Source organism: Capra hircus, chromosome 10 (assembly GCF_001704415.2).
Source record: "Capra hircus breed San Clemente chromosome 10, ASM170441v1, whole genome shotgun sequence".
NCBI classification, from domain to species: domain Eukaryota; kingdom Metazoa; phylum Chordata; class Mammalia; order Artiodactyla; family Bovidae; genus Capra; species Capra hircus.
In genome coordinates this window covers 29,453,007-29,478,506 of record NC_030817.1, presented here as the reverse complement: position 1 = coordinate 29,478,506, position 25,500 = coordinate 29,453,007, and the positions used below count along the sequence as shown (strand labels likewise).

The window sequence follows — 25,500 nt, the reverse complement described above, 5'->3', positions numbered from 1 at the left end:
GAAATAGAATTTAAAAAGTGAAGAGGAGTAAGGGAGGGCTTGAGAAACAGCTTGAGCATTGGAGGAAGTGAAATAAAGTCCTTGGATTAAGGGGAATGAAGAGAGCAGGGATCAGGAGAGAGAGACAGGGGCTGGGACAAGTGTAGATGTAAACAGTACCGAGGTTCCTGGCTTTTATTTTAGAACAATAGAAAGTCATTATAAGCAGATGATGAGAACATTAAATTTGTTTCCAGAAGTTTGATCTGGTGAGACAATCGTGAACAAAAACATCATCACTTACTTCTTTTCCAAGTCTCCCATGAAGAGTCTAATGAACTGCCCAAGTTCTTCTTCTGAACCTCTGAGCCCAAGTGAGTGATACCTCCCCAGACCCACTGAAAAGCCCAGAGGGCTTGTTGAAAGGTGTGGGAGTCCTGCTAAAACTCACTGTGAAGGCATTCAAATCTGTGATGCTTTACTTCATGAGTGCTGCCTCCACTCCCAAGGAATAAATCCTTAAAATTATAACCCTTGGCTTCCCATGCCCAGGCAGGCTCGCTTCTGTTGGATCACAGTAATCATGGCTTCAGCTGTGAATTACCAATCTCAAATTAAATGATTACCCCAAGGTCAGTGGACTAGTCAGCTACTATACCAAGGCCAGCTTTCTAGTTCCCTATACCCCAGGCAGATGTGCCCCTCAGGAAAGTTGTTGGGGCCTTGTAATATGGGTCAGTTAGAAGGAGAAAGAAAGGATGTGTGTTCCCCAGACATTTTTTCTTTGATGCTCATGTTTATTCTAAGAATCAGTTCCCAGGATCACCTTCTAGAGTGGTAAGAAGCTCTCTTTGACTGGAAAGTGATTCTTTATTTGAAAACCACGCCTATCCTTTGTGGATGATGGTAGCTTTCTCGCTGGTTGTCCCACATTGCCAGCTCCTGAAGCTCCTGGTACAGTTGAAACAGGCCTGGGAACAACCCTTGGGTTGCTGGAAAGACATCTTAATCTTCTACAGGTTTTGACCTGAAAAGTAATCACTTATTCACTAGATTTACTTGACAGATTTTACAGTGTTGGCAGCTTGTGTCTGGGCCTTCCCCCAGCCCTCTGTGCAGAAATGAACCCAGGGTTACTCATCTTCTGCATTTTAAAGGAATTATGGGAGAGCTCAAACAAGCCACTGAAAAACCTGTTTTATTTCAGAACTTGTGAGTGTGGCTATTTCAGGCCCCAGTAATGCCATTGAAATTAGAGATGACTCTTGTGCTTTCTACTTCCATCAGAAAAGGTTTCAAGGCATGTGGGGTTTTATGGGTGGTTTTCCCCAGAAGAGAAGCAGCTTAAAAAATTGGACCTACATGTCCAGCTTTGTCCTTGCAGACAGAGCTCCCTCCCATCACCCCATTTCTCACTTCATGAGCTGATCTATCCTGACAGCTGCCAAATTAGTCCTCTCACTCCTGGAGCTGGCTTTGGCACTGCCACAGTTCTCTCCTTTTAGAGTCCACTCTTCATCTCTTCGGTGTTTCTTCAGCCTTACTTTGGGGGTGAATTACATGGATATAAAGCTCTTCATAGAAAAGTATAGTTTCAGTTAGCTAATAGAGGTTCTAGAGGATACCTCCATCTATGGTGCCAGAACTCATCCACCAAATGCAAAGTTACATTTGGACATAAATCATCTACAAACAGTTCTGAAGAACACAGAGGCCAGAGGGAATCCTATGATGTCTGTTATCGTCTAATTTGTGTGTGTGTGTGTGTGTGTGTGTGTGTGTGCGCTTTTCTGACTCATGCACCATTGGAATGTCTTCCTTGTTCTGTTCTTCAAATTAGAACAGTTCCTCTGTTTGGGTCTGTGACATGTTTACTAAAGGGCAGAGTCTGAACCCAGTCTAGAGTCTGATGAAAAAAAAAGTGTTTTTCCCTCAGCCACTGATCATCCCATCTGTCACCAACTGATGGAACAGCCTTGGGGAAACCACATGACCTGCTTCTCCTCTTTCTTTCTTTGTAAAATAAGGAGAATGCTGGTCTTATGCTCTAATAGAGCTATTGTGAAACTTTTAATTTGCAGTGTGTGGGTGAACAGTGACAAGTTTTAAAATAGTTTATTAATATAACCATGCTGTTATGTGAAGTAGGGTTTTCTTATCCTTTCTCCCTATCCCCCCGGGGGGGAAAAAAAAAAAAAAAAAAAAAACAAGAAACAAAATGCTTGCCAAACTATGTGATGGCATGCCTAATTTAAGTCCTGGCCAGAGTGGAAAAGGCTGACACAATTGTGGCTTTCATCCCTGGGTTCCCAGGAATACACAAACCTACATCTCTTCTTTGTTTGCTTTCCTGCTTTACTGTCTCTATGGCCTGGGCCTCATGTTGGGGTGGAGGAGAAGTCATATAATTCCTGGAGGCATAATCTGTTGCATATTAATATAAATGCCTTAAAGAGTTTCAGCCTGGCTGCCCATATTTGGAGGGCTGAAGAAAACATTTTGTGTGTGTGTGTGTGTGTGTGTGTGAGCTGACTCTGACAGTGTCTTTCTCACACTGAAAATTACTGGGGGCAGAGACGAGTCTCTGCCATCCATTTTTCATGATGCAATGAGTTCTGGGCAATGAGTAAATGCTTCTGTGGGTGAAAGGGCTCTGGTCCCAGGGCTGTCACCAGCTATCTGGCATGCCTGGGCTATGGCTCTCCATTTCTCTGAGTCTCATTTTTAGTTGGAGATTTCAACTGGTGTTCAGTGAAACCCTTTGGTGGAGGGAGGAGTAGAGACAGGCTCTGTTATAATTATTATTTAGCATTTGGAGCAACTTTATAAAGTTTGTGCTAATAGAAAAAAGTTGAACTTTGCTATCTTCTAGCACTATTTATGGCCTGAAAAATTCCACTGGAACCCTCACTGATGCTCCTATGAAATATTTATTTTCATCTCATCCTATTTTTCTTCTTTTGTTCTTCAAAGCTAGTAACTGTCGGAGAGCAGAGGTTAGGAGAGGGCCTCACACTTATGTCTGGTAGAATAGGAATTCTCAGTTTAGCCCAGCCAGTCTGGAAAGTCTTTCTGTAGTGAACAGCTGTGATGGGGATGTGGTCAGGTGAAATAGGATCAGGGCTGAAATCCCATAGCATGGTCATCTCCCAAGACATGATGATACTCAGGCACAGCTTAGAAATCTTTGAGTTGTCCCTAACCCTTGCCACTCACCAGTAATGAAATGTGAACTTGCAGGATTGGTCCCATGTTCTGTCTTCTGAAGTAATTTTAATTAAAACAGACAGACTCTGGCATAAAAGGAAGAGGTAGGGAATTTGCTGAAAACCTAAACTGTGCTGTTAGAGGTGGCAGCATTTGCTAGTCTCTTTCCGGCTGTCAAGATGCTGTGAGTGCCATCAACCCAAAGGTTGCTATGACTTTTATCAGATAAAGCAGGACCAAGGCCACAAGTCTGATGGTGGGCCAGAGAGAGTGGTGTCCCAAACAATGCCCCCAAAGTGAACCTGCTGGAAAATGAGTAAGGTCCCCAAACCATTCAGATGGCCAACCCCAGCAGACCCGCCATAAGCTACCAACTAAGAAAGCAGTGACCACACATATCTCGAACCTGCATCCCCCTCTTTCGTCTCTCGCAATTACTCTCCACCGTGCAACCTTTCCAAGGCCCTCAGTCTAGAACTTTCTCCATGTTCACCATAAAGTTTTGTCTGGTGAGAGAGACCCTGTGACCTTGTAGGGCTGGTATGCATGCTTGCTAAGTTGCTTCAGTCCTATCTGACTCTTTGCAACCAGGCTTCTCTGTCCATGGGATTTTCCAGGCAAGAATACTGCAGTGGGTTGCCATGCCCCTCTCCAGAGGAATCTTTCCAACCCAGGAATCAAACTCAAGTCTCTTCTGTCTCCTGCCTTGGTAGGTGGGTTCTTTATCAATAGCGCCACCTGGTAGGGCTGGTAGACTTTCCCAAATCATCTGTAAAGCTCCTCTCAAAATGGCACATTGACCATCTCCTCCCTCTTCTCTCTATGCTTCTCTCCACCCTCACACTTAACTCCTCAACAACCCCACAGTATCACATATTCCTGCTCTTCTCCTCCACATAATGCCAAGCGTCTGGAAACGATCTCTCAGCCATGTGTTGACACTTCAGTGCCCTTCTGAAGTTAAGAGGCAGATAGATTTCTCAGGAAACATTTAAAAGGAGCTTGGGTTCCACTGTTTTGAATTATGGCACATGGAGAAAGGAGACCAAACAAAGTATTTTAAAAGGCTTAGAGAAATCCGAGGGTCAAAGCTTCTTAAATAAATGTTATGACCTAGTTGGAATGTGGCACAAGTTGCCTTTTTGGTTCATTTATTTAAAATAATTGTGTGACATCACTGTTTAGTCACTTGTCTGTGTTTATCCCCAAGGCAATTCCTAATGAATAATGCCAGCAACCGTGAGATGCTATTTCATACACAACAGGCATCGTGGTCCACTGTGTTCCTTTGCAGAACATGCAGTTTTCCCACACAACAGGTTTTCGTTTTATCCAATCAGTGAAACAGAACCTTTAGAAGGAAATTGTGTCTGGCAAATCACTATCCTCCTTAAAAGACACTGTTTCGATTTTAAAATAAAGGCTCCTTTAGAAGCCTTTGAGTCAGTTCTAATGAGGCAGATGAACCTAGAGCCTATTATACAGAGTGAAGTGAGTCAGAAAGAGAAAAACAAATATTGGATATTAGCGCATATATATGGAATCTAGAAAGATGGTACTGATGAACCTATTTGCAGGGCAGCAATGGAGACACAGACAAAGAGAACAGACTTTAGAATACAGGCGGTGGCAGGGAGGAGGGAGAGGGTGCAACGAATGGAGAGAGTAGCGGGGAGAGTTACATTACCATATGTAAAATAGAGTTAGCATATGTAAAATAGAGTTACCATATGTAAAATAGATAGCCAATGGGAATTTGCTTTATGACTCAGGGAACTCAAACCAGAGCTTGGTAACAACCTGGAGGGGTGGGATGGGGTGGGAGGTGGGAGGGAGGTTTAAGAGGGAGGAAACATATGTGCACCTATGACTGACTCGTGTTGATGTATGGCAGAAACCAACACAATATTGTAAAGCAATTATCCTTCCATTAAAAATAACTAAATTTTAAAAAGAAGATAAAGTCTCCTGTAAGCGTGGTTTGCAGAGTGATGCTGTTAGGTACCTCCAGGTTCATGAGGGCTACATCTTGGTGCATTGCTCCTTCTGTTATGTGGTGTTTTTGCCTTAAGTTCTAGTTAATCTGATATAAATGAGCCAGATTTCTCTTTATAATTGTTATGTGGTACATCTTTCTAGTTCATTTATATTCACACTTTCTCTTTCAGTGTTGTTTTAATTTGGTCTCCGGTAAGCGGCATATAGCTGGATTTTTTTTTTTTTAATTCACTGTGATAACCTTTACTGTACTGTACTTAGTCGTTCAGTCGTGTCTGACTCTTGGCGACCCCATGCACTGTAGCCTGCCAGGCTCCTCTGTCCATAGAGATTCTCCAGGCAGGAATACTGGAGTGGGTTGCCATGCCCTTCTCCAAGAGATCTTCCCAACCCAGGGATTGAACCTAGGTCTCCCACATTGCAGATGGATTCTTTACCATCTGAACCACAAGAGAAGCCCACTGACATATTCAAATATGTCACAATAAAATTTAATGTGACATATTTGAATTTCTGCTTCCTTTTTTGGGGTTTTCTCCTTACCATAATTTTTTTAAGTTTGGAAATTTCTCCTTTTCTATCTTCTACTGTACTAACAAGGTTTCCATTACTTACAGTATTTTATTTTATTTTTATTTCTTTTTTCCTTTTTTTTGTTTAAATTCTTTATTAAATCATACATTGACATGAATCTGCCATGGGTATACATGAGTTCCCAATCATGAACCCCCCTCCCACCTCCCACCCCATATAGATACAAATTTACTTGCTGATTTCAGTGGTTCCCTTTAATTTTTAAAACATATCTATTTAACCCTGAACTTTTTAAAGTTATGCATCCTCTTCACTATTGTACAGGCCTCATAGATTAAACATGGCATTTCTTTCCATCTTAGTATTGCTGTGTGGAGCTTGAATTTCCCCCTTTTAAATATGTTAAAAAAAAAAAAGGTTAATATGTATACCCTAATGGTCAATAATTAATTAAACTCATTGATAAGTGTAATCAATTTCTATTTCATCATTATTTCTTATATTTTGGCTCACTTTTCTTTGTGAGTAAAAGTGAAAGTTGCTCAGTTCAGTTCAGTCGCTCAGTTGTGTCCAGCTCTTTGCGACCCCATGAATCACAGCACGCGAGGCCTCCCTGTCCATCACCCGGAGTTCACTCAAATTCACATCCATCGAATTGGTGATGCCATCCAGCCATCTCATCCTCTGTTGTCCCCTTCTCCTCCTGACCCCAATCCCTCCCAGCATCAGAGTCTTTTCCAATGAGTCAACTCTTCGCATGAGGTGGCCAAAGTACTGGAGTTTCAATTTTAGCATCATTCCCTCCAAAGAACACCCAGGGCTGATCTCCTTCAGGATGGACTGGTTGCATCTCCTTGCAGTCCAAGGGACTCTCAAGAGTCTTCTCCAACATCACAGTTCAAAAGCATCAATTCTTCGGCGCTTAGCTTCTTCAGTTTTGTCCATTTCTTTGGACCCCACAGACTTTATGGTCCATGGAATTCTCCAGGCCAGAATGCTTGAGTGGGTAGCCTTTCCCTCCTTCAGGGGATCTTCCTAACCCAGGTCTCCTGCATTGCAGGCGGATTCTTTACCAGCTGAGCCACATACCATTCTTTAATATTTTTAAACAAGTTTGTTTTTTTTTTAACTCTGTTCTTGTGATAACAAATCTACTGTCAATGCCGTTGTCATCTCTTTCTAGATAAGATAATAGATGTTTCCTCTCTGGAAATTTCTGAGCTAAATTTCTTTACTGCTAATGCTGTGCTATTTTACTTCAGTCTGTCTGGTGGTCATGGGTTTTCTCTATTCATCTTAAAGTATGAAGATGCTTCTCTTTTTTTAATCTGAGGGACTGAGAACTGAATGTTGGTTTTAGTAAAGTTGATAGGGGAGGCAGGGTTGGATGGGAGAATGCCTGATTAGAATGGTAATACTTGGCAATTATGTTTAGGCCTTTCATGAGTGGGCAAAAGTGAGGCTTTATTTATCCCCACCAACTCCTGGCTTCAAGCACTAAACTGGCTTTTATTCCCTGCCTCAGGTGGAACTCTTTAATTCTCTTTACTCTGCAGACACTAGGCAGTGACCTCACCCTACTTTTATTCCTGGGGCATTGTAGACTTATGGTTGTGGAGATGTTTATCCATGAGCCAGCTATACAGGTTTTGGTTTCTGCTTTATCTCTTATTACTATGAGTTTAGCACCAAAATTGTATCAAAGCATGTCTGTGGAGCCATATGATTGACTGGAAGTTCCTTACACTTTTCAAACATTTGAACGTTGTGGATGGGAGTATTAGTTAACTATTTCTGTGGGACAAACCATCCCAAATCTCAGTGGATTAAAACAGTAACTATTTAAGTTATGATTCTGCATATCAGAAATTTATGGTGAATCAGCTGTACATTCTTCTGGTCTTTGCTAAGTTCTTTCATGCATCCATGGTCAGCTAGAGGTCAGCTAAGGAGCTTTGCACCTGGGGATTAACTGGTTTCAGCTAATGCCAATAGGGGTGACAGGATTGACTTAGCCATGTGGTCATTCACTACCTAGCAGGCTCCCTCAAGCTTGTTCCCTAGTAGCTAAGCAGAGTTCTAAGACAGAGAACAAAAACTCACAAAACCTCTTAAGAGCTAGGCTTAGGAAGGGCACAACATCACTTCTGCTGTGACTTATTGGTCAGAGCTGGCCACATGGTCAGTCCACATTCAAAGGGTGGAAAAGTGTTCCATCCCTTGATAGGAAGAGATGGAAAGCCACATTGCAGAGGAGCATGGATGCAAAGAAGATGGCCATTTTTGCAAGAGACATGCTACCAATGGAGTATGAAATTAAATTGTTGTGTGATTGATTTCAATTAGATATAAGGAAATATATCAACAGTAGGGCATATAAGTGATTTTTGAGTGTTGGGTATAAAGGAGTTAGTGGCAGAGGCTCTGCATCGGATTCAGGACAACCAGATGAGTATTTGCCGTAATCAAGGTATGAGCTGGGAGCCATGAGAGAGTCACAGAAGAACTACTTTCTGCTTTTCAAGTAGTGATGACTTTAATAAAGAGTGCAGGGCAAGTCTCCAGCTCTATAACAAGGCAGAATATAATACTTTGAGGTGACTGGACAAGGGAAATCTTCAGAATGAGGTAGACTACAAGTGTAGGCTGAGAACAAGAAGCCATGAAAAGATTAAAGACGCAAAAGAGACAAAGATTATAGGAAATGGTTGCGTTTTGGCCGGCACCCTTATTTAATCGGTAGAGGCCAAAAAGTTAAGAAATGCATTCATCCTCAAGAAACAAAGGAAAAAAAGAAAAAGAATCCTAGTTCTCCCAGCTGATTCTTTTAAAAGTTAAACCAGAAAGCACTTATTGCTTTTAACTTAAAGAACACTTGTATCAACAAGAATTCTGCACACCTCAGCAAAGATGGGTCCTAGCTTGTGGTGACTCTGGCAGATTTTCAGGGTGTTAGCAAGAAACCCCTTTCATACCAAAGCCATCTAATTTTTTGTGTTCTCCTGCCCAGGCCAAATGAGCCCAGGAATTGAGCCCAATGGCTGGTGCTCAGAGGGCATTGACTTGTAGGTCCTTAATCCCTGCCTCCGTGAATGGCAAGAGTTCCTTTTTTGTGTGGAATTAGCTTGTTCTAAGGAGAAGGCAATGGCACCCCACTCCAGTACTCTTGCCTGGAAAATCCTATGGACGGAGGAGCGTGATAGGCTGCAGTCCGTGGGGTCACTAAGAGTTGGACACGACTGAACGACTTCACTTTCATTTTTCACTTTCCTGCTTTGGAGAAGGAAATGGCAACCCACTCCAGTGTTCTTGCCTGGAGAATCCCAGGGACGGGGGAGCCTGGTGGGCTGCCGTCTATGGGGTCGCACAGAGTCGGACACGACTGAAGTGACTTAGCAGCAGCAGCAGCTTGTTCTAAAGAACTGAAGGCCACCCTTGAAAATGTCTTTTGGCCTCTTTTTCATTGTCTACACCACCCAGTTAGTTTTTCAGACTATCAAAATTTGACTTTTGACTTTTTGACTTCCCAGAATTTATTGACTTATCTGACTAATTCTCAGGTTGAAGGCCAGACATGGCCTGGTGTTCAGTGTGTCTTAAAGGACCAAAGGACCACAGCCCCCAAGGCAGCCATGTCTATCCAAGCAGTTATGCTTCATCACGTTTTTGTTCTCCTTGGAAACCACCAGAACTCTACCCACTAGAGCAAAATGAATCTGGTACAGGTAAGTCAGACATTCCCATAATGCTCAGCGTTCTTTGCAAGGGTGGAGAGAGACGATACAGAGCTTAGTCAGTCATCCCAATACAAACACTAGAGAACGTTTTTGGAAATAAATGGGAAATATTTAATAACTGTGTCATCATGCTTCTGTCCCTGAAATGAATTTAATCCAACACTGCATTATGTGTGTGAATTTGTGTTACATGAAGGATTCTATTTTAAACTCAGAAACAGTGAAGAGATGGAAAAAAATATATTTGAGGGTTACTCTGACTTGACCCCAGGCCTTATTTTTGCACCTTCACCACATCATAATTCCCCCATCCTTTCAGTTCTGATATGATATTTCTAGGATCCAATCCCTTCTCTGGATCCACACTGCCACTACCTTAATTTGCAACCTCATCATCTTCCAATAGGTCATTGTAAAAGCTTCTCTTATGGGTTGAATTGTGTCCCCGCCCCCAAATTTATACACTGAACTCTTAACATACAATACTGCAGAATGTGACTGTATTTGGAGACAGGGCCTTCAAAGAGGTGAAGGTGAAGTCGCTCAGTCGTGTCTGACTCTTTGCGACCCCGTGGACTGTAACCTACTAGGCTTCTCCGTCCATGGGATTCTCCAGGCAAGAATACTGGAGTGGATTGCCATTTCCTTCTCCAGGGTATCTTTCCAACCCAGGGATCGAACCTGGGTCTCCCTAATTGGAGGCAGATGCTTTAACCTCTGAGCCACGAAGTAAAATGAGGTCATACCAGTGGCCCCTAGTGATCCAGTATGACTGGTGTTCCCATAAGAAAAGAAGATGAGGACACAGGCCCAGAGGGTAGCCCCCTGTGAAGAGGGAGGGAGATGGTGGCCATCTCCAAGCCAAGGAAAAAGGCTTCAGAAGACCAACCCTGCTGACACCTTGATCTCAAGCTTCTAGCCTCCAGAACTGTGAGAAAATCTGTTGTTTAAGCCACTAAGTCTATGATGTTCATTATGGCAAACCCTAGGAAACCAATACAGCTTTCTATCTGGGTTGCCTCTCAAATTGATACTTCTAAAAGTATCTTAATCATTAGCCTGACTGTCACTTAGCTGTTAAACCGTTCAGCCACACCTCACCTCTCAGTGTTTTCCACATTGTTCGCCGAACAATAGTTCTGTAAGATGTCCCCCCAGGCTGTGAAAGTTTGGGAACTCTGTAAGTCTTCATCTGGAGGAGTCACAGTGTGTGTTTGTATATTAAAGGTTCTGAGAAGTTTTATAGTCAGAAAACCTGGTTATCTTGGTTTAACCCAGTGTTTGCCATTTTTCTTGACATAATACACATTATATCTACTGCAACTTGTGTTCTGTAATACAAACCAGGACATGCTGCTCTGTACAACAATACTTTAGCATGTCATACAGAATGGGGGCCACTAGATTTAGCAAACAAAAATTCAGGATATTTAGTTGACTGTGAATTTCAGATAAAAAATTATTTATTTCTCTAAAATTCAGATTAACTGACTGTCTTGGGTTTTGTCAGGCAATCCTGTACAGAACCCTCTTTGACCCTCTAACATAGTGCACAGACTGAACCAAAATGAATTTGGTAAGTTTTTCTCCAATTAACATACCAGGAAAGGATAAAGTCAAGGTTGATTCTTGTCTTTGAGTTGGATTCTTTCAATTTGCCACCCATTGTTTTCCCTTATTCTCTCGTTCTCTCCATCCTGGTTGTACATTAGAATCACCTAAGGAGCTTTTAAAACTACCTCCACCTCATCTCAAACCAAGTGACTTAGAATGGGGGGGTTACTCAGTGGGGCGGGGGGTGGTTGCTGAGTGTTGGGGTTGAAAGGCAGGGCTGGGAGGATAGTGAGGCAAGTGAGGTTTAAGGGGAGTGGGATTTAAGGAGGCTCTCCCTCTCAGGGCTGACCTTGTCCTTGCACAAGCCCGAGAGTGAGGGCCTCCTTAAATACCATGTCCCTGCTAGCCTCACCCTAGTCAGATCCAGTTAAAAAGAATGCAGGATTGTGGAGAAGAGCCTGCAGGGGGTTTCTGAGCCGCCCTGAGTCCTCTTTCCACATTTTGATACTTTACCAGGAAATTTCAACATTTATGAGCAACAGATATGAGCTCTAGCCCATAAGCATGAGTCAGGAGAGGCTTCACCAGGTCAGATTTTTCTGAAATGTGAACTTGCAGCCAGCTCTAGTTTTTTCTGGAAGGCCACTTCTAGAAATTACAAAATACTGGGGTTCCTCTTTTTTGGTTCAGGCTGGTGATGTTTGAGTAGCCTCTAATCCCTGGCAACTCATAGCTTCTGTTTATTAGGAATGATTTTAACCTTCTGAAAATGTAATGAAAGTATACGTTTCACTTTTCTCTCCAAGGTTTATAGATGCTCATCCCCACTCATGGTCCCTCTTCCTCCTTGCTTTCTGCTTTTTTGTCAGTGATTTCACACCCCATCACTGACAGTCTGGTCAGAAAGGAGCATCGTTAATCCTCGCTGGAGGCTGCATGAGGGCAGCTCTCCTGAGAGCAACAGGGGCCAGCCTGGCTTTGAGTGGCCAACTCTGGACCCTCTCTTTCTTCACCAGCCTCTGAGTTCCACGAGCACTTTACCCCATCCCACTGTTACTGGCTGGCAGCCAGATCCTTAACTGCAGCTCCCAGAGACTCTGCAAGTTTTCAAACACCAGGGAAAGAAACTTTGTAATTTTCCAGTGCTGGGAAAAGATAGTATTGGTTGATGGGAGCTCCCCAGCATAGTCAAAATTAACTTCTTTCTATTGTGATAACTGAGTGATTTTCAAGGATGTTCTTCTTATAATTGGATACAAAACCTACCTCCTCAGAGGAGAATTTGGAAGAGAAAAACACAAGGGAAAGGGTCAGATAAGGCAAAGTTCATGGCAATTTCCAAGTAATACCAAGATCACAGAATCCTGTGGGTGTATCTCACTTGGCTTAATAGCTGTGTCCCTGTAAAATTTCACATAAATGGAATTTTAAAAAAAATAAATCATTGTAAGTGCATAGGAAAGATTGCTAAAGAAAGGAAGCCTGAAGGACCATACTTTATAAAGTGAATGATCTTTATAGAACGCACATCATCCCTCCCACGCAATACACTGATCTTGTTTTTATAAGCTTCCCATTTTTCGCAGGCTGGATTTTCAGGAGATAGGAGTGCCTGTTACTTATAATGATGACTAGTCTGAGGTCATAGCTGTTCTCTGAAACTACTTTCCTAATGCACTCTGAGGAGTATGAGCAGCTTCCAGGGTTTGGTGGAAACTTTTAGCTGAGAAAATCAGTCCTGTGTGTAAGCTGACCCAGAACCCTCCTGGCCTACTTCCAGACTGATGTGGCCTTTGGGGTACCCAGAAACATTATCAATGACTCGATGTCAGAAGACCTGATGGGGGACATGCTGACGCTAAATGTTGCCAAATGCAACAAGAACCAGCAGTATGGTGTGGTGGATAGAAGCATAAGGTGTGGAGCCAGACTTCTCTGCCTGTCCTCTAGCTGGGTAACTCCCTGAACCTCAGTATCCTCATCTGTAGGCTGGGGTGAATATCATAGTACCTACTTCAAATTAGCACCTGGAATACAGAAAGTGCTCAAAAAATATTGGCTATTTCAAAATTGCTGGTTTAGCTCTAGACAGGAGAGGAAAAATAAAAATCAAAAAACCAAGGATGCTTATGTCCACTGGGTGCTGGTCTATTCCAAGTATGTGCTTTCATTTAATCCTTGTGTCACATACACACACAAAGGCACTAATATTATTCCTACTTCTCAATAGAAACTAAAATTCAGAAAGGTTAAGCAGTTTTCCTAATGTCACACAGCAGATATATCTGAGGCCAGTGGTATGGCTCTTTCTATCCTGTCTCAGTCCTGAGGAGACAAAAGCCTGAAAGTGACTTTTCAAAGATGATGGCTTAGAGCCTGGAAGGTGTTTGGACTTAGAAGTAAAATTGATTCAGGAAGTTACATCAAGGAAATAAGGAAGGGAAATTCTTTTATTTCACAAAAACTTTTATGAGACTCCACAGCGTGCTGACACTCTAGGTACAGAAGTGACTAAGGCCTCACCCTTGACCTTAATCCCCAGGGGTGACAGCCACAGTCAAAGTAAAATTATGGTAAACATCAGCCAGTGTTAGAATTTAAAAGAATGTGCCGTTGAATCCCTGACTTAAAAATGACCAACTTTACCTGAGGACGGTTTCTAAGGGAGGTGACCTATGAGGGCTTTATACTTATTATTTTATTCACTCCCCCTGTACTTGGGAAAGTGGGCAATATTATTACCCTGGGGCAGGGACCACTAGTTACCAGGATCTAAAGCCCCTTCTTGGACTTTCCACGTGGCACTAGTGGTAAAGAATCTGCCTGCCAATGCAGGAGAGGAAGGTTCAATCCCTGGGTCGGGAAACCCCCTAGAGAAGGAAATGACAACTCACTCCAACATTCCTGCTTGGAGAATCCCATGGACAGAGCTGCCTGGCGGGCTACAGTCCATCGGGTCACAAAGAGTCAGACGCGACTGAGTGGCTTAGCAGCAGCAGCAGCAGCAGCCCTTCTTATTATGAAGAGAACCCTGACTACCTTAGGGAGGCAATATGGCCAGTTCAAAATCTACATCTTCTGGATTCCTTTGCAGGCAGCTCTGGGCCATAAAATGGCAGCAGAGGTCATCGGGTTAGACCGCCAAAAAGGTTCTTTAAAAAGGTATAGGCTGGTCACATCGGCTTTTTCTTGCTCTTTCCCCCGGCTTCCTGCTTCTTTCCTAGAGTGCAGATTTGATGGCTAAGTCTCCAACACTAACTTGTGACTTTAAGAAAGGAAGCCTCAAGCTAAAGACGGCAGGACAGAAGGAGCTTGCAACCCTGATGACCATGACTTACTGTCCCAGCCTCAGACTGGCTCCTTCCAGACTTGTTTGTTTAAAAGAAGGCAAAACAAACTTTTATCTTATTTAGGCCTGTGTTATTTTTGGTAATTGTTACTAGTATCTGACCCAGTCCCGAACTGGCATGTGGCTCTGAGGCTATTAGGAGGTGGTGCTGAAATCTAAACTCAAGCAGCCTGACTCTCCAGCCCACATCCTGATCCACTGTTGGGGCAAGCCATTGCATCCAGGGCAACCCAATGGCCTAGAATGTTTCCTTGAAATTATAATCCTTTTCTGCCAACTGTTTAGCCCTGGCATCAAGTGCACAGCCTAGTACTCAGAGCACTCAATAATGTATGTTGAATGAATACACCAAATAATTGCCCCTCAACCATTTCCCCAAGGAAAATGTTTTTCTGAGGGGTTGTACGATGGTCCCTGCTTCTTAGTTATCCCCAGGCCAATGTCAGTATGAAGTTTGTGAGAAATCTGAAATGCTCTGACATGTTAAAATAAGGGAAAGAATAATAGAAGTGATAGACAATAAAAACTTGAAGATATATATATAAACCTCACTTAATTAAGTAGAATTCTTTTAATGATGAAGCAAAATTGCATAATTCTGGAGGCAATACTAAAAATGTAATCAAATGATGAAAGCAAGTGTTTCTATCCCAAGTTCTTTATTTAACTTATTAAAATTTTTTTTATTTATCTTTTTACTGATTTTAAAAATATCAAATATGACTTTATAAAAACGTAAAAGTGAAGCCCTCTTGCAACTCCTTCTATACATCAAAACACACTAAATATTTTGTAAATGAGCTCATGGTGTGTGTACTATTTTGCAACCTTTACTCTTTTCAATTCACATCATATTTTGGACATTTCCCAGTGCCTTGCACTTAAATTGACTTGGTTTTATTTAAGGCAGAAGGGTACCTTTTATCCCTATGGTCTTCTATAAAAATTGTATTTGGATGTATCTTTGACTTTGCCCTTAAAGTATCATCAGGTGTTTGTAAGAGGTGGTTGATGAGAAGGGCATCAGAGATTAACTTACTTCCAGCTGGACTCAGCTGGGCTCTGGAGTAGTCAGGCTGAAAAATGACCAGCTCTAGAAATAAAAATTTCCAAAACATTCTGGATCAGTGTTTTGTGGGCAGCAAGTCATGAAGCTCAGAGTCAAGAGCAAACAACTTAGTCCTGTCAGGATGGTCGATAAGCTTCCAGGGTCCCTGGCATCTGTGGGCCTAGGGATGGGATGAGGGAGAAGCAGGTAGCAGCCTGCAACCCCATAGAGAGTCTGTTCCTTGACGGGCCATCTCCCGGAGCATTGAGAGCCTATGGGGTACTGGGCACTTACCATTTTGGACTCAGGTATTGGAGAGAAAATGATCCAAAAAAGACTCTGATGCTGGGAGGGATTGGGGGCAAGAGGAGAAGGGGACGACAGAGGATGAGATGGCTGGATGGCATCACTGTCTTGATGGACGTGAGTCTGAGTGAACTCCGGGAGTTGGTGATGGACTGGGAGGCCCGGTGTGCTGCAGTTCATGGGGTCACAAAGAGTTGGACACGACTGAGCGACTGAATTATACTGAACTGATTGGAGAGAAAATGATCCAAAAAAGAAGTCTGCTGATGTGACCGCTGCCCTCGTAGAGTTTAAGCTCTAGATGAGATGAATGCTATGAATCTGACTCCCACCACTCCACCCACATCAAACATGCTCACTGTCCACGATTGCCCCAAATCCATCAATCAACCTACCCAGCTACTGTAACCTGAGCTTGCTTGGTAAATGTTGAGAGCAGCTGCTGTAAGCTTGGGTAGCCAGCTGGGCACAACCGAGAAGACTTTGGGGAAGAGGCAAGTTAGTCATCAAGCAGGACTTTAAAAGAGGGAAAGAAGTGCAGAGGTCAGGGCCCCCGGCAGCACAGATGCACAGATCTGCAGCTGATGTGCAGGCTGTGGTGGTGGGGTAGAGCGGTGGGAAGGCAAAGGAAATCACTGAGGAAATTAATGCAGGCAAGAAGGAATCAATGAAGAAATTGATAAGGGCAGGAAGGAGAGCTTAAGATGGGAAATGGGCAGGGAAAAGAGTGGAGGTGTGAGAGGCTTTTGAACCTCCATTAAGGAGATTAACCTGGATAGATGGGCAACAAGGATGAGCTGTGCCTTGGGCAGGGGCACCCCCAAGGAGAGCCAGGCAGGCCACAGCTGCACCTGCTGAGCGCATTCATGCCCTGAGTCTGGAAGGCAGCAGCTCCACCAGGAACTTGCCAGCACTTCCCTTGTGCAAGCTGAGAGAGATTCGCCCACTCTGCAGCCAGCATGACTGCTTCATGGGCAGAGTGGTTCGGGATGTTCTAGTTGTCCAGCTGACCCAACTAGTATTTCTCCCTCCATGGCAAAACAGCTGGGCCTGCCTTCCAATCCACAGTGTCAGTGTCCTCCAGGTGGAGAGCACAGGGATCCCTGGAATCAAATGATGCTGGGTCCACAGACTAAGTGCAGTGAGCAAGGGCACGCATCAGGGCAGCCATGGAGCATCTCAGTAAGAGGGAAAGACAAAGACCTTACAGAAGCAACGCGGACTGACTCAGAGGTTATCATATGAGTGAAACAAGTCAGAAAGAGAAGGACAAATGCCATATGATATCACTTATGAGTGGAATCCAAAATGTGGCACAAATGAACCTACCTGTGCAACAGAATGGGATTGAGGGCAGGAGGAGAGGGGACGATGGGATGGGATGGCTGGAGGGCATCACCAGCCCGATGGACGCGAGCCTGAGTGAACCCCGGGAGTCGGTGATAGACAGGGAGGCCTGGCGTGCTGCGATTCATGAGGTCGCAAAGAGTCGGACACGACTGAGTGACTGAACTGAAGTGAACTGATGAAACAGAAAGTGAGTCACAGACATAACAGACTGGTGGCTGCTGGGGGGAGGGCGTAGGGGGAGGGATGGAGTGGGAAGTTGGGGCTAGCAGATGTAAGCTATTAGGTATAGAATGGACAAACAATAATGTCTTGCTATATAGCACAGGGAACTATATGCAATATCCTGAGAGAAACCATAATGGAAAAGAATATTAAAAGAATGCATATATGTGTGTATATATATATATATATAACTGAATCATTGTGCTATATAGTGGAAATTAACACAACATTGTAAATCAACTATATTTCAGTTTTAAAAATATATTGATATAAAAAGGATTTGGACTCAGGTTTGGTGATTTGGGGGAATGTGTGAAGAGGGGCAGCTTGCTCTGGACTGGGTGTTATCAGGAAACAAGAGTAATCATTCTTACATAGAAGACAAGGAGAAATGAGATGTCTAAGGCTATAAATAGTAAAGAAATGGCAGACACTCACATTAGCCAGGAAAGGGGGCAGCTTTCGTGATTTATATGATTTGGCCAATGTTCTTCTTTTTGTCTGGGTCGAGCCATGATTATGAAGTAATCCTGTTTTGTTTTGCTCCCTCACGGTCACAGAGTGGCCTTGCCTGATGATGGTGTTCTATGGAGTGAGCTATGTTTAACAGGAGAACACCATGGCCCCACTGTGAGTGCCAGGCTGGGTCCTGGCTCTTTGGAGTTGCTTTCTGTTTCTCGATAAGAACCAAGGACCATGTCTAAAGGCAGCCAGGAACCCTGGAGAGAAAAGAGTCTGAGGGCTTGCAATGCTCATGTCTAAGTGGAAGCTCTTCCTGGAAGGCTGGAAGAGAAACTTGGGAAGCCAGGTGCTCGTGCTGTAAGGCTGCCCCTAGTCCATTCATTCTGTTAACAAATATTTACTGAGCAGGTAATATGCTTGGGCACTTGGGACAGAGCTGTGAGTCAGAGAGTCCTCCTGGAGTGTCCACATGAGTGAGGGGTACACATAGTATGAGTGGACAATAAAGAAGATAGTCTTGGGTAGTCATGGATTTTATCATGCAAGTAAAAGTAGTTGATAGAGAAGAGAGTGACTAAGGGGATACCATTTTGGAAAGGTGGTCAGTTACACCCTCTCTGAGGTGGTGATAAGAAGGTGCCATGTTAAATTCTGGGGTGAGAGTATTTTGAGCAGAGGAAACAGGAAGTGCCAAGGCTTCTAAGAACAGGAAGAAGATACATGTCTCTGCAAGGTGATGAGTGAGAGTGAGATGGACCAAGACGAGGTCAGAGAGGTAGGCTGGTTCTCCTTGTCTGGTTCCCCCCACCCCTCAAGTCCTAGAGATGATCCGAAGACTTTAGAGGAAGAACCAAGGACCTCACATCTCCTCTGAGATAGCAGAGATGTGCAGCTTATTGACCTGTCTCTGCATCTCAAGTCCTATCTCTTACCAGCCACAGCCTTTCCTTCCAGGCCTGGGGTTTAGGATATACCAGGAATAGCCTGGTCTTTTCCTTGCCTGCTGAAGTCAATCATTGTTTAGAAGGGTGTGTTAGTTTCCTATTCCTGCTGTAACAAATTATTGCAACTTAGTAGCTTAAAACAGCACCTTTTAATTTCAGTTCTGGAGGTCAGAAATCCTAAAATCAAGGTGTGAGCAGGGCTATGTTCCTTACAGAGGTAGAATCTGTTTCTTTTGTCATTGCTGTTTTCCATACCATGCAGCATGCAGGATCTTAGCTCCCCGACCAGACCTGCACGCCCTACATTGGATGCTCAGAGTCTTAACCACGGGACCGCCAGGGAAATCCCAGAATCTGTTTCTTCTGGATGTATCTGTTTCTTTTAGAGGCCACCTGCATTGCTTGACTTGTGGCCCCTCCCTCTATCTTCAAAGCTGACAGCATAGCAACCTTCAAATCTCTCTATGACCTCTCCTTCCACCATCACAGCTCATTCTCTGATTCTGACTCTCCTCCTCATATAAGATCCCTTGTGATTATATTTGGCTCAGCCAGATCATTCAGGATAATCTCTATATCTCAAGATTCTTCAATTAATCACATCTACAATTGAAAAATTACATTTTGCTGTGTAAGGTAACAGAGTCACAGGCTTGAAGAATTCGCACTTGAACATCTTTGGAAGCCATTCTGTGACAGTCATCTGGAGAGCAGAAAATGAAATCTGATCCAAACCATTCTACTAGGATGTGTCTTTTAACCAGTATGGGTCTGCTTATTTGCTATAAAAATAGGATGGGGACTTCCTGCTGGTCCAGTGGCTAAGACTCCACACTCCCAATGCAGGACCCCAGGTTTGACCCCTGGTCAGGGAACTAGATCCGATATGCTGCAGTGAAAACTTGGTGCAGTCAAATAAATAAATATTAAAATAAAATAAAAATAGGATGGATACTTGTCCTATCTACCTCAAGAAGTTGTTGTATCACATGAATTAAGGTAGCATATTTGAAAAAATAAGAAATGCTATAAAATATATATAAAGAATAATTATGAAGTATTACCAAGCCTATGAAACATGGGTATTAGCGGTACATGAAAAGCAGTATTATATATTAATATAAAATACTGGAATTGAAAGAGCTGAGTTTGAGTCTGCTTTCCAAAATACTTGCTGTTACCTTGAACAGGTCACTTAACATATTTGGGTTTCACTGTGTGTGAAATTTGGAAAATGCTGTCTTCTCATTAGGGCTTCCCAGGTGGCTTAGTGGTAAATGCAGGAGACGCAAGAGACGCAGATTTGATCCCTTGGTGGGGGAGATTCCCTGGAGGAGGTAATGGCAGCTCATTCCAGTATTCTTGCCTGTGAAATAACATGGACAGAGGAGCTTGGTGGGCTACAGTCCATAGTCGCAGAGTCAGACACGACTGAACGGCTGAGCATGCACACATCTTCTCACTAACATTATTGTAGAGTTTAAATTAACATTGGCAGTGGCGCTTTGTGAAATGCTACACAAATGTTGTCTGTTAAATATTCCATAGGCAGTCACCCAAATACTTCTTCCTCAATGCATGATGAATCCAGGCAACAGGGACGTACTTGTCAGACCAATGCCAACAGGTCTGAATCTCCACTGTACAAAGTGAATAAGAAATGAAGAGGAGAAACAAGGGCCTCTCTCTTCCCTCTCCCTTCAGCTACTGAGGGACCAAAAGGCAGCAGGGAGAAACTACAGCATTTAAAATGGCTATTTGGGAAAATGCAAAGTATGCCCGCTGAGGATATAGAAGCTTCCTGCAATGAAGAGGTTTCGATAGAGGTGGGCTTTCTCTGGAAGAATTACCTCTGGTCACAACGTTAAAATAAGTTGCTCAAGAGCTGCCTTACTCATTCAGTACCTGTTACCTAACCATGAGCATAGCGCTTGGTTAGAAATGGGCATGAAACATGCTTCCTGTGTGTGGGCTATAGACTCACACATATTTATTCAGCACATCATTTCTGAGCACTGAACTATGCACTAAACACTCTCCTTGGTGCTGGGGACAAAGTGGGAGGGAGAGACAGAAAACCCCCTACCCTCCAGGAGCTTGTAAGTTGAGGAAATGAATGCTAATCAAACAATTCCACAAAAGAATGTAAAAGGACACTCCGAACTCCCCCAAGGCAAGTCCAAGGCCTCTGGTGCTGGGGGAACTTAGCACAGAGGTCCTAACTTGGCCTCCAGAAAGTAACAGCTGAGCTGAGATCTGCTGAGCAAGAGTATTTAGAGGAAAATGGATGGAGGAGTTTTCCAGGCTGAAGGAACCGCAAGTACCAAGGCAAAGAGGAAGCATGGGATGTCTGAAGACCTTAGAGAAGGCCAGTGTGGCGGGACTCCTTGAATGAGGGGTACAGTGGTCGAGATTTAGACTGGAGAGCTATGCAGGGTAGTTCCAGCCACAGGGGTCATTATGTGGGCAGACAGGGTGACTGACAAAGTCAGGACATAGTGTTTTACCCAGTGCCAGGTTTTGTTTTGATTTTAATGTTATCCTGTTGTTGCATTTCTATAACCTGAAAAATTCTTTAAATATGTAATAATCACAGGAGATAATTCTTGCTAGATTAAGAGAAGCACCTTAGGTCACCTTGTGTAGGTGAAGAGTGCCTTAGGTGTCCATACCTGGCCCTGCAAACTGGCTCCAAGACAGGATGCAAAAACCAGACCAAATACTATTGCAACTCGCTGTTAATAACGTCTGTCTCAGTCTTGTGCTTTCCCAAACATCTAACACAATGATCACATTTGACTCCCCCCAGATAGCATGAAAGTGAAAGTGTTAGTTGTTCAGTCATGTCCGATGCTTTGCAAACCCATGGACTGTAGCCCGCCAGGCTCCCCTATTCATGTATTTCTCCAGGCAAGAAAACTGGAGTGGGTAGCCATTCCCTTCTCCAGGGGATCTTCACATCCTGGGTCTCCTGCATTGCAGGTAGATTCTTTGCTGTCTGAGCCACCAGGGAAGCCAATTTGAGCAAACTTTGAGAGACAGTGAAGGACAGAGGAGCCTGGTGTCACAGTCAGACACAGCTTAACTACTGACCAACAACAAAGTAAGTGTGAAGTAGGGCATTTTAACAGTGAGGAAGTTGTCCAGTGACTTGACTCAAATTCCATCTGCCCAAAGGGGACACTGGAACTGGCAAGAACTGCTTCTAGATTAAAATGGTTTTTCCCACAGACCACCACTGAGTCACCTACAAACTCTCTCTGACCTCCTTAATGTCATGGAACTCTAGAATTTTCCAAGTTGTAGGGAAACTTGACAATCAACCGACTTGTTGAATTCTCTCATTTGGAAATTTCAGGAAGTTTGAAAAAATTTGAGAAGCCATAGTATTTCAGAAAAAGACTATAAAAGTGGTATTTTCCACTAAGGGAAGAGGGAAGTCATTAAGAAGTTCTGTCTACTGACTCACTGTTGGCTCCCTAGCACATGCCGTGGAACGGAACGACTCTCCTCCCGTCACTAGTAGCAGTGACCTTAGGAGACCTGTCACCTTCCTTGGTACCCCCTGTTTTCTCAATATGAAATAAAAACGTAAAGTGACTACCACTGATGACAACAAATAATCTTATAATTCAGCCCATACACACAGAGAATTGAAACAAAAGTTCCAATGATATGTACTTATCCTTACTAGGCCAATTAGCCATGTTGTAGTAGTTTCAGGTGGACAGCAAAGGGACTCAGCAATACATATATATGTACCCATTCTCCCCTAAACTCCCCTCCTGTTCAGGCTGCCACATATTACTGAGCAGAGTTCCCTGTGCTATACAGTAGGTCCTTGTTGGTCATCCGTTTTAAATATAGAAGTGTGTACACGACCATCCCAAACTCCCTAACGATCCCCTCCTCCCTTCCTCTGCTGGCAACTGTAAGTTTGTTCTCTGTGAGTCTGTTTCTGTTTTATAAATGAGTTCATTCACTTTTCTATTCTACTTTTTTCAGAAAAAGCTCTTTGCAATCCGCTAAACTGATTTTACTCCCCACTAGAATTTGAAATTCTCAGGTTGACAAACTCTGGACTGGATCCCCTCTGAGATGCCTCCTAGTCTGGTTCCCTGACATTCCTCAGGGCTGCCCAGAATCCTTTGCAGTTTCTTTCGTTTGGGGTTTCTTTCTAGTAAGGCAAGTGGCTACTGTCTCTGAACCTGGCAGCTCCAAAATGACTTGGAGGTTGACACTATCGGATTTTTGGCCTCAGCAACTGGCACTGGCTGGCCTCTGGCAGTTTGTCCCTACGTGGATAAAGAGGCATGAACATGGCCTTCTGATCACAGATGGCTGAGATTTGGTGGAGAAAGATCTACATTCAAACTATAGAGTTAGAGAACTTGGCCAGTCTCTGCCAGCTCCCACTCCAGATGTCCACACACCACACACACTACATACACACACCACACACCTCACCCATGAACATACAGCCCTCATAGTTGTCCCCTTATTCACCACACATGCACACAGACCTCCTACATGCTATACACATGATTGCATACCATGTGTATACACATACACACTCACCATATGCTACATACATCCCCCACAACATACATACACACAGACCACACACACACATTGGCACTTCAACAATGATACCACTGAAGCACTTTGTTTTTAAAAATTGCACTCTTTTAAAAAAATCAGATAGTAATACTATGGTATTTCATGTACATTTTTTTCAAATTTAATTAAATTCTCACATTATAAGTGCTTATTTTCCATGTTTTGTTAATTTTTCTTCTAGTCTATAATAGCTTAATACTGTATATTAATGCTTATATCTTGAATAATTTACACAATTCCTTAATGTTTTGAAATAGGCTTATAAATGCATGCTTTTGAAAAGTACTGCACATGTTGCCTCATTGATATTTTAAATTTTATAAATTCTAAAGATTTTAAACTCTAGTAACAGTGTCAAGGCCAGTATTTCACTATGAAGCGAAGTAAATGTCAAGTCTTAAAATCTTGACATCATCATTTTGCCTTAGAACTGCCATCACCCACAGTGAGGTGGAGAAGTACTGGTTCTCACACCCTCATGATGATTCTGAAGCTGCTTTCAGTGTCTTGCCCAGTGCTTGGCATCTGGAAATCCTGCAGGAAACGTCTGGTGAGAGAGTGGCTGAAAAGGAAAAGGGGGAGTGGGGAATAGCAGAAGAAAGAAAAGAAAAAAAAGAAGAGGGAGAGAGACAAAGGAAGAAGGGGAGTGAATAATCCAACAAGTGGAGTGGATAGAGTGAGTGAGATAGAACAACCGTATGTTGCTTTTGCCTCAGACGTCTTTCCCTATGGAAAATGGAAATCAAAGACCATTTCCATGATGGATCTTGTTCAAAATATTATTGCTGGAACCCACCTGGTAAAGTGGCAATTTTGTGGGATGTTCATGGAAAATTCAGCTTTCCATCTGCTAGAGGAAGCAAATCTTGCTGAGACATTTGACAGACACACAGTTGTTTAGTCTTGGACATGCACTTTTCCATGGTAACAGAAGCCATGTCACGGAAACATATGCGTCACTCATCTGAATTGTTTTCTTTGCATCTCTAAGAATTGCACATGAGTTTTGGAAGTAAGGATAGGGTTTTATTGTTTCTTTTAATGATAAAACATTTAAAATGGTTATTATTTTTGAATCATCAGAAGATACAGATAAATATAAACAAGAAAACAAAGATTACATATTAGTCAAAACATCCAGAGGTGATAATTAACATTTTGTATTCCAGATTTTGTTTTAATACAAAAAATAGGTGTATATATTATGTATACATATATTACATTATGTAATCTTTTGTTTCGTTGAATATGATGAGGACATCTCTGTCCATTTTTAAAAATATTATTACACAGCTTTCTGTTCCCCTATGGAAAATATTTAGGTTTGCCAATTTTTGATTATCTAAATTACACAGTAAAGAATATTCTTGTGGAGGCATTTTTTGTGCATTTATTTCCTTAGGATATTTTCTTAGATGTGAGCATTTAAGTGCCAATATGCACATTTTAAAATGCTATATCAATTTGCCAAATTACCCTCCAGAAACTCTGAACCAATTTACATTCTCTTTAAAGTATATGAAAGTACCTATTATCTCACGCCCTCATCAACACTAGTTATTATCGTTCTTTTCAAACTTTTCTAGTTTTATAGGTTAAAAGCTATTTTCATTTTTATTTTAATTGGCATTTCATATATTCCTAGTGAGGTAAAATGATTTTCACATTTTTTGGTTATTTGCATTTCACCTTTTTTGTGTAACCTGCCTGACAGTGTTTCAAGTGTATTTTTCCATGTGTTTTTTGTCTTTTCCGTAATTTCTAAGAGTTCTTCATAATGTAAAGATATTAACCCTTTGCTGCCATATATGTTGTGAATTCGTTTTTTAGTTTTTCATAACTCTGAATATGTAGACATACAGATATTTTATTTTAAGGAATCAGTATACCTACAATTTTCTTGTTGTTTCTTTCTTTTGATTCATGGGTAGAAAAGTATCCTTCATTCCAAGATTACCTTTGTTTTTTCTATCCTCTTCTGTTTTTTTACATTTATATTTTCAAGTCATACAGAATTTGCTTTGTAGCATAAGGCAGGGATCTATACTTTTTTCCTGACTTGCCAATGAGTTGTCTCATTAACATATGGACTAAATAATCTGTATTCTTCCTACTGATTTGAAATGACTTGTTTACCACACTAAATTCTCACAGACACCCGAGTTCTTCTGTTTCTTGTTTTTTGTAGTT

The 25,500-nt window shown here is 42.5% G+C and overlaps 1 protein-coding gene across 1 annotated transcript in view; it reads left to right on the top strand.

The window, feature by feature from the left end:
• Nucleotides 1–25,500, top strand: part of PRKCH (protein kinase C eta) — a 361,590-nt gene that overhangs the window by 267,093 nt on the left and 68,997 nt on the right. Inside the window, exon 13 of the mRNA XM_018054083.1 lies at nt 9,279–9,443. Coding sequence (XP_017909572.1) covers nt 9,279–9,422 — 144 coding nt within the window. The 3' untranslated portion in view covers nt 9,423–9,443. The remainder of the gene's footprint in view (nt 1–9,278; nt 9,444–25,500) is intronic.